At 48.5% G+C, this 14,215-nt stretch overlaps 1 protein-coding gene across 3 annotated transcripts in view; it reads left to right on the top strand.

The window, feature by feature from the left end:
• Positions 1–2,975: 2,975 nt before the first annotated feature.
• Positions 2,976–14,215, top strand: part of ANKRD13C (ankyrin repeat domain 13C) — a 32,511-nt gene continuing 21,271 nt past the window's right edge. For all 3 annotated transcript variants that reach the window (XR_008578001.1, XR_008578000.1, XM_054833105.1), the window contains exon 1: positions 2,976–4,155. Coding sequence is in view for 1 of the 3 variants with exons in the window: in XM_054833105.1 (XP_054689080.1) it covers positions 3,804–4,155 (352 nt within the window). In the remaining 2 variants the exon portion in view is untranslated. The remainder of the gene's footprint in view (positions 4,156–14,215) is intronic.

Raw genomic sequence — 14,215 nt, 5'->3', positions numbered from 1 at the left:
GCCCGGCGAGGTCACACAGCCTCAACAGACACCTGCGGCTGCAGAACTCCTGCTGCTTCCACCTTCTCCGACACTTCGGGCAGAATTTGAAATAATTTTTGTACCATTTGCAGGTAAATTTAGAGCAAAACTGGATCTAAGTGGAATAAATACACTGATTATTCTCAAGTCCCTTTTTCAGCCTCAGCACATAGTAGAAACCTGAAGTTCAGGAGGGAGGAATTTAATCCTCTGGTGCCAAAGCTGTTCCCCGTAGGGCCGTGGGAATTGTCGGCAGAAATCCCGCGGGCAGAGCTTTGCTGGGAACCCGCCACACCGCAGGGCACCAAGTCGCAAAGTTTCAGGTGCCCAGCGAATCTCGGGCAGTGTCGTACAGCGTCCGGGTTTTTTTATAATCATTTCTGTTATGAACTTCAGGGTAGTCAAGCTGAGACAAAGGGGAAAATGGCATTATTTCCTTGTCAGACAAAATTCCTCCCTTCACCTCCAGTTTCATGTTGTGGCTCTCTGTGCAGCCCACAGTAGTCTTTCGTGGCTATTTCTGGAGGAGCTTGTCCTGTCCGTAAGTACTTTGGTGCTACTGCTCCTACCACGGACACAGACCCTCACCCTGATATCCCCACAACCGGCCGCCGAAGCACTTCACCGAGTACAAAAAAAGAGCTCTGCAGATGCTAGTCCCGTGGATTACTCTGAGGAAACCTGAGTAAATAGCTTGTGTTTTTTTTCTTTTTAGTAAGGAGATATAAATGTTTCTGAAGTGCTTTGGGACAGCACCAGCCGAAAAGAAAATTAATACTTCCACTTGAACAGAAGCCATTGAGGCTACGAGGTCTTAAAATTTCTTCTTTTTCCTGTTAAGTTTAATTTCCTTAAATGTTCTTTGTCGCTTTGAAAAATGTTTTGCTCTCCAGCACCTCTCAAGCCAGTCATTCTGAATGCCCGGGAGAAGCAGAAGTTAATTTCTCCAGAGCTGGCAAATTCCACTCAGTGTCCTCCAGGACCTCATTTATTTCTGTTTTGCCTTGTGGAAGTAAGGAAAAAGGCAACTGGAGAGCATTTCTCTGTACTTGGGCGTTTTCAATATTCTGTTAGGTACTCTTCCCCAGTTTAAATGTTACTGTTAGACTTACAGCTGGAATAAATGCAGATGCACACTTACAGTATATCATTTTCATTTACTGCCTACCTTTGGGTTTTGTACAAATTTAGTCTTTTATTCCTCTCTACTTTTTGACCTATTCATTTATATACTAAAAAAAATTGGCATCCTTCCTGGAGGAATACACTCATGAGAAATTACTCCTCCATTCTTTATTTCCTACTTGAGGAATTCCGTAAGTGAAGCTTCCGTAGACTCACAGCCCAGAAACTGTAGCAAATGCAGATCCACATTGCCACAATATCTGATCCTGCCACTTTTATCTAAATTGCCTAGTGCTTGGAAGAGAGCAGTTTAAGTGATTTAAGAAGATGACGAATATAAACAAGACAGAGCTCTGTTGATAGATGGTAAAACCCCCCAAACATTCTCCAGAGTTGGTAGGTGTATAATAATTACACAGTGCAATCCTAGCACGGGAGGACATTGGATTCACTACAAACGCCAGTTTTCGCAGAGCAGGTCCTATTAGTAATGTGTTCATTGTATTTCTGGATTGAATAAGGGACTCCATAATAAGCTGGTAAACAGTGACTTCATGCCTCTCTCTCCTCTTAGCTGGCCTCCAGTAATTAAAACTGCAACACGAAGCTTTCAACATCAGCTAAAACCTGAGTTAGGTCATCTCCTCCACAAGACCAGCTGTGCTCCGTACGTGTTTCCAGCACGGCACCGGGGTAAACGGCCTCTTGCGCCAGCACTGGAGAGCAGACAAGAGACATCAGAATTGCTAACAGTGTCAGCCTCTCAAATTCTGTTTGTAAATGGGTTTTAATTTTCTCTAAAAACAAGAGGAGCCAAAAAAATCTTATTGGAAAAACCAATGGATTATAGAGCAAAGGTGACTTCTATTTTTCCCTAGAATTATTTAAAATTCCGTACTAGAATTGTAAATACCTGTGCGGGAAGCAGCGGTGCTGTCACTCTGAAGACAGCAGGCACAGAAATTGCATTTCATAGTTCCCATCTCTGCCTAGAATTCTTCTTAGCCACTTAGTATGAGAGGAGATGATGCAAATTGGGTAAAGACCAAGGTCACCCACACAGGTAGTTTTTTTATCACAGCAGATCCAACCTTCCTGACAACTTGTAGGTTGTTTCCCCTGGAAGCATTAATAAAAAATCCATTTACCTGGAATTTGATACATCATTATTTTTTAAATAATTCATTCCACTATTGTAAGTAGATGTGTGCAGAACTAGCCCTAAAGAAGGAGCTCCTGCAGGGAAATCCGGAAGCTCTGAACCTAACGCCGTTACTTGGTGAGATGATAATGCATCTACAGGGACTGACCTAAGGCCTGGATGATGGTCTCATCTTTCCCTTGTCCCGCACGTGCTTTTGAGGAAGACAACCTGTACCGGTCCCGTCATCTCCAGGTAACTTTGTGTTTCACAGTCATGTACCACGCCAGGTCTTTTCCTTCTCTGTCCCTTTCCCTGGGTGAATGAAATAGCCACGCAAGGGGCTGGGTGACGTTTTGTTCAGAAAACAGCGTTGGCAGCCCAGTTCTTTTCCTTGCTCACAAGGGGATTCACGGGAGGAGCGCTGGTGGACACAGGAGTGCTGAGTAGAGATGGTGTGGGGAGATCCCTTGACTTTTCGTGACCCGGGAAGTATCCCAGTGCTGCTGCTCTCTGAGCAAACCAGGGGAATTGGCTCATTGCCTTTATTTCATTGTGGGGGTTGTTTACACCTCTGGCACGCAGCAACGTACAGAATGTACGCTGCCATCTATACAGTTGCGTAAGTAAACCTCAAACCAAGGCACTCCCGGATCCACCTCCCCACTTCACAAACGAATCCGAGAGGCATCCGTAGGAGCCGTCAGAGCAGATTTTTGCAGCGGACCGAGACCCTGGGTCAGGGGTCAGAGGCTGAGGGAGCCCGGGCAGGCAGCAGCGCTCCCCAGCAGGCACAGCCTGTGTGGTAGCCCCAGTGATGGGCCCAGGCCGTGGGGTGCGAGGTCTGTGGGAAGGCACGGCCCTTGTGAAACAGTCGCCTCAGGGGAAGAACGACGAGCTGCCTGGCGCACGAGCTATTCCCTCCCCGCGTACCCGTGAGACAACGGCAGGCCCGTACTGCCAGGCAAAGAAGCAGCTGTTTCCCTAGAAGTGCCAGATACGTACACCAGCGTGTGCATAAATCCCTGTGAGGGGTACCCCGGGCCCTACCCGCGCAGCCGTCCGGCGGGGGCTGCCCGCGGTGCTCCGAGCGCTGCTCCGGCCTTCGCCTCGGCAGCGGCCGCCAGAGGCTGCCCGCGGGCTGCTGCCCCGGCCGAGGGCCCGCCGAGCCGAGCCGAGCCGCGGCACCGGCCCACGCCGCCTCAGCCGTGGGCACCGCCCCCGCCCCGCCCCGCCGCCGCCTCCCGCCCTCCGCGCAGTCTCGCGGTGTCCGGGGAAGTCTCGCCTCGCGCCGCGCCTCTCGCGGGAGCAGCCGGCCAAGATGGCGGCGGCGCCGGGTCGTTGAGCGGGGCCCCGCGGGCGGGCAGGCGGCTCCTCGGCGCGGCGGGCTCCGGGTGCTTCTGGCGGGGGATGCCGACGGGACGGGACTCGCCGCCGCGGCTCTGAGCGCATCGACCCTCCGGCTGCGGCGAGCCTTCCCGGCGGGGCCCCGCCACCCGCGGGGCCGCCGCTGGCGATGACCGGAGAGAAGCTGCGCTCGCTGCGCAGGGACCACAAGCCCAGCAAGGAGGACGGGGACCTGCTGGCGCCCGGCGAGGAGGAGGCGGCCGCCGCGCCCGGAGGCATCTTCACCGGGGGACGCGGGAGCAGCGGCAAGGGCGGCCGGGCCGGGGGCCACCGCATCTTCAGCAACCACCACCACCGGCTGCCGCTGAAGGGAGGGCCGGCGGCCGGCGGGACGGGCCCCCCCGCCGAGCCCGACAAGTGCCCGGCGCACTTCCCCGTGCACGAGTGCGTCTTCAAGGGGGACGTGAGGCGGCTCTCGGCCCTCATCCGCACCCAGGGCATCGGCCAGAAGGACAGCCACGGTGAGCGGCCGGGGCGGCGGGGGGGAGCGGGCCCGGTGCCCGCCGTGCGGGAGGTGTGGGAGCTCCGCGGGAGCCGCCGCCTCCCCCCTCTGTCTCTGTCTCTCCCCCCTGTTCGGCGCAGGGCTCGGCTCCCTTTGCCGAGCTGCCGCCGGTGCTTCTCCCGGGGGAAGCGGGCCTGGGCTCCGCGGAGCAGTGCGGCCGCACGCTTGGAAAAGTCTTGGGGTTTTCGTAATACCGGTGAGTCCGGTACCGGCTTTTGTAACGGCCTCATGCTGAGGGAGCTTCCTCTTACCGGGTGTTGCTTCATGTCCAAAAACTTACTTCAGTGAAAAAACAAAACAGTGTTTGAACTGTCACCTGTTTGCTTTTGGAGGGGGTGGGCGCACTCAGGAGTGGTTTCTTTGCCTGGGGGGGAGCTGTCTTTAGTTTTTCCCTAAGCTAAAAAAACACAAACCAAAACTTTTTTCTATTTTTTTAAATGCTTTAGTTCTAGGATTTGAAAAAGCCAAAATCTTGTTCTCTGCTCCTCTGCAAGGCTTGCTTTGGACATAGAAGTAGCAGTAGCGGAGGTAGAAATATGATCCTTGTGTTACTCTGTAGTGCATAAATACTTAAAAGCTTGCTAGCGCATTTTAGAATGTTTAATTTGGGGAATACTTAAACGTTGTTCAGAAATAATCAGCCGGTCAAGTTAGCTTAAGTTTCATGGTTAGTTTTCATCTCTACGTTTCCTACCTATTTCAAGAGTAACATGGTATGTTTCTGCTGGGGAATGCTAAGTTACACCGTATGTGGTACCTGGAGAAGTTGTGATTAAAGGGTACGGTTACGTTCTTTTTCTGATTAAGAGATAAATGTTCCCTTTGTTTTACTTAATTGTGTTGTGTAAAATAAAAAGGAAATTAAGGTAGAGCAATCTTTAGGATTGCTACAGTGGGAAGAATAATGTAATTGGAATTTCAAAGCCATGTCCATGATAACATTAGGCACTCTGAGACACAGGCTAGCGTATGTGGAGTAATACACAGCTCAGTTTTCTCAGTCAAGACAGGGAGGGGTATTTCTTACAACTGTCATAACATTTTTCTAAGTACGTTGTTATAAATATAGCCACAGATATATTTATCCTGTCATTTTCATTCCAAACATTGCAGCAGAGACTGGTAGAATGAAAGGAACAGACTCAGGAAGAAATTGTCTCACTCACTGTATTCCTTCTGCTGACTTCTCCCCTATGCTACTTCCAATTCCTCATCAAATAACTCGCCATCATAAGCTTAGTATCTTTACTTTAAGGGCACTTCCTGACCCATCTTTGCTGCACTGTCATCTTTGATGTGCATCACAAACATTGACACCATCCTTTTTTTAATATGTCTGTATGCACATACATAAAAAAAAAATTCAAATCAACATCTTCTGCTTACTCAGTGCTGTTTACAGAACGCTTTGGGGATTTCTGTCTCATTATCTTCCTCCAAATTTTTACTTGAAGTGTTCCTTTGCTCTTAAGTTTTCAAAAAAACCCCAACAACAAAACCCTTGGCATACCAAAGGCCTGACTAGCATTTCCTTGTTTCTGTTTTCTTTCTGCCTGAATCCATCTGTCACTTGTTTACATATTTGAACTGTGAGTTATTTGGGGTAGAAGGAATTATAGAATCATTAAGGTTGGAAAAGACCTCTAAGATCATCAAGTCCAACTGTCAAACCAACATCACCATGCCTACTAAACCATGTCCCAAAGTGCCACGTTTACACGGTTTTTGAACACCTCCAGGGATGGTGACTCCACCACTTCTCTGGGCAGTCTGTTCCAGTGCTTCACCACTCTTTCAGTGAAGAAATTGTTCCTAATATCCAAGCTAAACCTCTCCTAATGCAACTTGAGGCCATTTCGTCTTGTCCTATCGCTAGTTACTTGGGAGAAGAGACCGACCCCCACCTGGCTGCAGCCTCCTTTCAGGTAGTTGTAGGGAGTGATCAGGTCTCCCCTCAGCCTCCTCTTCTCCAGGCTAAACACCCCAGTTCCCTCAGCTGCTCCTTATCAGACTTGTGCTCCAGATCCTTCACCACTCTGTTACCCTTCACCACTCTGTTGCCCTTCTCTGGACACGCTCCAGTACCTCAATGTCTTTCTTGTAGTGAGGGGCCCAAAACTGAACCCAGCACTCGAGGTGCGGCCTCACCAGTGCCAAGTACAGGGGGACGATCACTGCCCTACTCCTGCTGGCCACACTATTCCTTATGCAAGCCAGGATGCTGTTGTCCTTCTTGGCCACCTGGGCACACTGCTGGCTCATGTTCACCAGCTGTTGACCAGCACCCCCAGGTCCTTTTCCTCCAGGCAGCTTTCCAGCCACTCTTCCCCAAGTCTGTAGCGTTGCATGGAGGTGGTTGTGACTGAAGTGCAGGACCCAGCACCTGGCTTTGTTAAACCTCGGCCCATGGATCCAGCCTGTCCAGATCCCTCTGCAGAGCCTTCCTACCCTCCAGCAGATCAACGCTCCCGCCCAATTTGGTGTCATCTGCAAGCTTACTGAGGGCACGCTCAATCCCCTCATCCAGATCATTGATGAAGATATTAAACAAGACCAGTCCCAAGACGGAGCCCTGGAGAACACCGCTTGTGACTGGCTGCCCACTGGATTTAATTTCGTTCACCACAACTCTCTGGGCTCGGCCTTCCAGCCAGTTTTTCACCCAGCGAAGAGTGCACCTGTCTAAGCCGTGAGCCACCAGTTTCTCCAGGAGAATGCTGTGGGATACAGTATCAAAGGCTTTACTGAAGTCCAGGTAGATAACATTCACAGCCTTTCCCTCATCCACTAGGCAGGTCACCTGGTTACAGAAGGAGATCAGGTTGGTCAAGCAGGACCTGCCTTTCATGAACCCATGCTGGCTGGGCCTGATCCCCTGGTTGTCCTGCACCTGCCTGGTGAGTGCACTCAAGATGAACCGCTCCATAATCTTCCCTGGTACTAAGGTCAGGCTGACAGGCCTGTAGTTCCCTGGATCCTCCTTCCGGCCCTTCTTGTAGATGGGCATCACATTGGCAAGCCTCCAGTCGTCTGGGACCTTCTCTGTTAACCAGGAGTGCTGATAAATGAAAGAGTGGCTTGGCAAGCTCCTCCGCCAGCTCCCTCAGCACTCTCGGGTGGATCCCATCCAGCCCCATAGACTTGTGAGCGTCCAGGTGGTGTAGCAGGTTGTTAACTGCTCCCTCCTGGATCACGGGGGTTTATTCTGCTCTCCATCCCTGTCTTCCAGCTCAGGGAGGCTGAATGCCCTGGGGAGAACTGGTCTGACTATTAAAGACTGAAGCAAAGAAGGCATTAAGTACCTCAGCCTTTTCCTCATCCTTGGTGGCAATGTTCCCCTCCGCATCCAATAAAGGATGGAGATTCTCCTTAGGTCTCTTTTTGTTGTTAATGTATTTGTAAAAACATTTTTTTGTTATCCCTTACAACAGTGGCCATTGGGAGTTCTAGCTGGGCTTTTGCCTTTCTAATTTTCTCTCTGCATGACCTAACGAGATCCCTGTACTCTTCTTGAGTCGCCTGCCCCTTCTTCCAAAAGTGGTAGACTCTCCTCTTTTTCCTGAGTCCCAGCAAAAGCTCCCTGTTCAGCCAGGCCAGTTGTCTTCCCCGCCAATTCGTCTTATGGCACATGGGGACAGCCTGCCCCTGTGCTTTTAAGACTTCTTTCTTGAAGAATGCCCAGCCTTCCTAGACCCCTTTGCCCTTCACGACTGTCTCCCAAGGGGCTCTCAACCAGTGTCCTGAGCAGGGCAAAATCTGCCCTCTGGAAGTCCGTGGTAGCGGTTTTGCTGACCCCCCTCCTTACTTTGCCATGGATCGAGAACTCCATCATTTCATGGTCACTAAGCCCAAGGTGGCCTCCGACCACCACATCTCCCACCAGTCCTTCTCCGTTTGTAAACGGCAGGTCAAGTGAGGCACCTCCCCTGGTAGGCTCACGTACCAGCTGTGTCAGGAAGTTATCTTCCACATGCTCCAGGAACCTCCTAGACTGTTTCTTCTCTGCTGTGTTGTATTTCCAGCAGACGTCCAGTAAGTTGAAGTCCCGCACGAGAACAAGGGCTAGCGGTTGTGAGACTTCTGCTAGCCGCTTGTAGAATGCTTCACCCACCTCATCCTCCTGGTTGGGTGGTCTGTAACAGACTCCCAGCAGGATATCTGCCTTCTTGGCCTTCCCCCTCATCCTTACCCATAAGCACTTGACCTTATCACAATCGTTGAGCTCTATACAATTGAAACACTCCCTAACATGCAGAGCTACCCCACTGCCTCTCCTTCCTTGCCTATCCCTTCTGAAGAGCTTACAGCCATCCATTGCAGCACTCCAGTCACGAGAGTCATCCCATCACGTTTCTGTGGTGGCGACTAAGTCATAGTTAACCTGCTGCACAATGGCTTCCAGCTCCTCCTGTTTTGTTGCCTATGCTGTGTGCATTGGTGTAGATGCACTTGAGCTGGGCTATCGATTTCACCCCAAACACTGGCCTGCCACCCCTAGGCTCCTCTCTGGTGAGCCTGGTTGTGTCCTCTTCCCCCTTTGATCCTAGTTTAAAGCCCTCTCAATGAGCCCCGCCAACTCATGAGTGAGAATCCCCTTCCCCCTTAGAGACAGCTGAACTCCATCAGTTGCCAGCAGGCCCGGTGCCATGTAAACCTCCCCATGATCAAAAGAGCTGAAATTCCGCTGATGGCACCAGCCTCTGAGCCACATGTTAATCAAGTGAGTTTTCCTGTTCCCTTCAGTATTCTTCCCTGCCACTGACGGGATTGAGGAAAACACTGCCTGTGCTCGTGATCCTTCAACCGATCACCCCGGTGCCCTGAAGTCCCTTTTGATCGCTTTTGGACTTCTCTCTGCAACCTCATCACTGCCAACCTGCATAACCAACAACGGGCAATAATCAGAGGGCTGCACCAGACCGGGGAGTTTCCTGGTAACACCTCTAACCCGGGCCCCAAGGAGGCAGCAGACTTCCCTGTGGGATGGGTCTGGTTGGCATTTGGCCCTCTGTTCCGCTCAGGAGTTGCCTATGACAATTACCCTCCTTTTCTTAACAGAGGCAGCCATGATGCATGGGGCTGACTGACTCACCCTAGGCAACCCTTTGGATGGGCCTTCACCTGCATCCTCATTTGCCTGGCCATCCAGTTCCAGAGCCCCGTATCTGTTGTGTCAGGGAGGGTGAGGGAGGCTGGGAGGGGATTCACCTGCCGCCCGGAGCAGGGACCCCTTTCCGCCCCCGTCTCTTAGGTCCTCTCTTTCTGCTTGGTGGCAAGAGGGCAGGGGATCCTCTGCTTCTTGTGGAGCCTCCGTCGGCTGCCTTGGCCTCAGGGATGGCACGGTGCAGCTCCACCAGTCTATCTCCCTCTTGCACTCCCTGATACTCCTTAACCTTTCCACTTCCTCTTTCAGCTCTGCCACCAGGCTGAGCAGATCACCGACCTGGTCACACCGAAGACAGCTGTTATCTCCGCTGCCCTCTGGTCCGAGTGACAAGCTCAGGCACTCCCTGCAGCCAGAGCTTCAGCTTACAGTTAGGCTCAGAATTAAGCCAAAAGAATCCTGGTACCTGATAAGGAAGTGACAGAGGGGAGAAAGAACTTCTAGTAACAGTTACCATTTACAGTTCAGTCCCATTTTTAGTGTGCGGTTAAGTGCAGAAAAGTCAAGTCCTGTAGAATGTTAAACTTAACGGTGTTCTGATAAAACAAGCGCTGGCTGTGTCTGTAAATTGAGTGCAGCCTGCCTCACTCTCTAAATTAACCTCAAAAACCATTACCCATCATCAGGCCAGTGTCATTATTCCAAAAGGGATGAGTTTTTTGGGAGAAGTTTGTATATATACCTATTAGATTATTTTTATTTTTACTGTGATATACGTTTAAGACCTTAAGCATATATTCAGAATAAAACCATGTTATATTCTGGAATAGACAAATCGTGCTGAATTACTCTTGGAAAACAGACACAGCTTCCTTGTAGGTGTGTCAGATACCTAATGGAAGGTTAAGAGTTACACATGCACACATGTGTGGACAAGTACTGTATTTCATGTGCGTTTTTGTACAAACAATTTTTGTTTGCGTGCCCTGGATGTGCACGTGCAGGGTTTCAGGCACTGTAGTATCACTGCTTTCATGGAGGAAGGCCCTGTAGGCTATATAATTTGAGGAGGGAAGTATATATATGCTGATTTCCCAAAGCTATGGATGATGATGAATTTGTCTTTCAGTGGAAGGGAAGTGGTGAGGTTTGTTTGTATGGTGAATCAAGCTGTTGCCAAAAGAGAATTAATTTGATCGCAACTGTTCAAGTATGTGCCCGTTCATGTTCTAGTCAGTGTCTAGAAATGATCATCTCAAATGTTATCATTTGGTTAAATTGCATGGAAGTCATCAAAACTACACGTCAGCCACGTAATTATTGACAGTGCCCTCTTTATTGCAGTGCTCTCGTATAGGTAAATGCCATAGTTGTATACTTGCACCCTTCTCTCTCTCTCCAGCAGCTGTCTCGTGTAAAGCTACTTCTTTTCCTGGAATCCAAGGCATGCTGTTGTGGCTTGTGCTGTGGTTCACTGAAAACTTCAAGCTGTTACAACCGTCTGCTGAAAGAAGTGAAACTGTCCTCTCCCACCCTCCTGCCTATCCTGGCAAAAACACTTAGTTGCACTCTGCACTCGCTAGGAAAATTGATTAAAGTTCACCATTTTTTTCATCAGACTACTTTTACCTAGGATTATTCTATATGCTCTGGATAGTAAACGTTCTGGAGGAGCTGCAGCTGTTCTTGCCATGGTGAAGCAACTAAACATGACTTATATTTTAGGATAGTGCAATAGAATTCCAGTGGAGTGGTTCCCTTTGAGTCCTGGTACTAATTAATTTATCAGTCTGAGACTTTGTCATGGTTTAACCCTGCAGGCAGCTAAAACAACCACACAACCGTTCGCTCACTGCCCTCCCCCAGTGGGATGGGGGGGAATAGGGGGAAGAAAAGTAAAACTTGTGGGTTGAGATAAAGGCAGTTAATATGACAGCAAAGGAAGAGAAAATAATAATAATGATAAAGGAATATACAAACCAAGTGATGCACAGCACAGTTGCTCACCCCCCGCAGACCACCAATGCCCAACCGGTTCCTGAGCCGCAATCTAATCCCCCAGCCGGTTTCCCCAAGGTATATGCTGAGCGTGACGCCATATGGTATGGAATGTCCCTGTGGGCAGTCGGGGTCAGTGTCCCGGCCGTGTCCCCTCCCAGCTCCTTGTGCACCCCCGGGCTCCTGGCTGGCGGGGCAGGGGGCGAAGCCGAAAAGTCCTTGACTCGGTGTAAGCACTGCCTAGCAACAACCAGAACATCAGTGTGTTATCAGCAGTATTCTCATCCCAAATCCAAAACACAGCACTGTACTCGCTGCTAGGAAGAAGACTGACTCTATCCCAGCCGAAACCTGGACAGACTTCTACCAAGACCATAACAGTGTGGCTCCGTTGAAGCAGGGTTTACATTTTCAGACGCCATCTCTCCCAAAGAGCAGAAGCTAACTTGTCCCGTCGTCCCTGCCCGCCAGCCGGGTTTCTGAGATGAAGCGTATGGAAAGTCTGGCGGCTGCCCGCCGCAGACCCTGACGAGTACTGCCACTGCTACTCGGGGCTGGTGGTTGGCAGGTGTTGCTAGATGGGAGGTGGTGGCAGCACTGGTCTCATCTTTGCCAAGGCATTTACCTTCCCTCGGTTTTCCTGGGCAGAGTGAAAGCTTACCTCTGCTTAAGGCTACGATTAGACAAGAGAGGAGTCTTTCTGCTTGAGCAGCTCTTCCCTTTCTTCTGCTGGGGGGGAAGAACCTGAAGATTGCACGAAGGCATTCGATGAGCTCAGTGATTCCTCACTGTAATTTCTTCATTTTGTGACGTACAACCTTACACAGTTTGGATGGCTTATTTTGATAAGTCACAGTTAAACTTGCTACTGATAAAACCCATTTTGTTTGGCCCAAAGAGCATCAAGACCTCCCCAGGTTTATCAGATCTGATTAGTGATGGAACTGTGCAAAATGCTGTCCCAGGTTTGATTTTTGGAAGTGCCAAAGCTAACGTTGTGTAGCTCTTGCTGAGGCTGTTTTCCCTTGGGGAGGAGGTCAAGGAGGTACTCTGTCTCTGTTTGCCTTGCCTCTCCTCCTTACCCCTTTCCTAAAGGTGCTTACCTGTTAGTCTGGCTCATCTCCCTTTGATACAGCAGCTAACCTCTTATTTTATCTCGCTGATGTTTGTTAAACCTGAGACTCCTTGCCAGGGACTCACTGGCTAAAGACCAGCAAGCAGGATGTTAACTCTTTTCAGCTTCTTCATAAATAGCTTTTTTTTTTTTTCTTCTAGAATGGATAAATTCTAGTTTCTGTGCTTTATCGGTTATTGCATTGTCTGTTTTTCTGCGTGCTCCTCTTCCTTTCTCCCTTGTCTGCTGTATCCAAGTTTCCTGTCTGATTTTGGAATTGCATACTTTCTGGTGTGAAGATGATCATTGAGTCAAAGAAAAATCTGTGCTGGAAGAGCTCTCTGGAGGTGATCTAATCCAACCTCCTGCTCAAAGCAAACACTGGAGTTACATCAGGTTGCTCAGAACCTTGTCCAGAGGAGTTTTGAAATTATGTGTGTTATCTCATAACTGCACTTTCTGCTTGTCACCTGAATGAAATCCGACAACAGTTCTTGGGAAAGCTGTTGGGGGCCCGGTTAGCTTTCGTTTTGTTGTTTCTTGCCCTTATTCCAAGCAGTCATAGCTACTGGAGCTGGCTGGCTGTTTTATTCACCATTTGAAAGGTGGGGTGGTTTTCTTTTTAAAATGTTAAGGTTTATTAATGTAAGAGAAAACTTAGCGTAGAGCTATTTTTATATATATATATATCCTGTTGAAGTGCTTGGTAATGTGAGGAAGTGGCTTGCGTAATTAGAATTTTCTGACTACATGGTTTGGCTCATTCTCAAGTTTGTTCCTCAATAATGTCGTTATTTCAGTCACTTAACAAAGAGTGGCTGCATCCAGAATTCTCAATTATGTTTTGGCTCAGAAATGTTACAAAATCTATTAATAGAAAATTTGAGGTTAGCTTAGAGTGTGCATAATGAACTGGGATGTAGCTGTCTGTGATGTTGCTAGTGACCCGCAAGAATAATTTGTGCTACATTTTGAATGGCTTATTCAAAACCACTTTGAAACTCTGCCTTTGACTGCTTGCCTATCTTGATCAGAGATTTCCTGATACCGTAGTATGCTGGCAACTACTTTGTGTAGCAACCTCTCAGTGTTTTGGATTGCATCTTTTAGATGTACAGTACATCATCCTTTGCATGTTGTGAGTACTTATTGCTAACAGGATACTGCAAAGTAACCCTAAGATCGAGTGCATTTGTTATATTTGCAAAAGCAATTTGTTTTCCAGCAATTTTTCTGTTAACTCCGCTAAGAAAATGTTTAAAAATATAAATAGAGTAATACAGTTAAATGGAAGAAGTTTGCATCCTTAAGCTACATAAATAAAATGTGTCAGAATTCTGGTAGCAGCATTAATCCAGAAAAACAACTCTCTGTACCTTAGAGTGCATATTTAAGAGCAGAAGTACAAAATGCGTCGTATGCATAGCCAGGAAAATAGGGTCGTGTTTGTAATATCTGCTAACTGTCTCAGGAGTTTTCTTTGCAAACAAGGCATTAGAATAACCAAAAGGCTTCTTTGTGGTGAAGTTACTGTTACTCTGCAATCTAACCAATACTGTATTAGTAGAAATTTTGTACTAAATCTTTGAAAAATTAATAAAATAAGCTCTTAAAATTTTAATCAGTATCCTATCTTTGAGCAGCTTTTAACCTAGATATGTCATTCTTTGTAAATTATCAGACTTTTAAGCCCATGATAAGCATAGAGGTTTGGGTTATCTCTTTCTTGAGGAAAGTAAGTTGGCTGGAGTAAGTTTCAAGATGTCATTAAGAAAAAGCTCTCTTGACCCATGAAGTGTGTTT

Source organism: Grus americana, chromosome 8, assembly GCF_028858705.1.
Source record: "Grus americana isolate bGruAme1 chromosome 8, bGruAme1.mat, whole genome shotgun sequence".
Classification (NCBI taxonomy): Eukaryota; Metazoa; Chordata; class Aves; order Gruiformes; family Gruidae; genus Grus; species Grus americana.
This window is presented reverse-complemented; position numbering and strand designations above follow the sequence as displayed.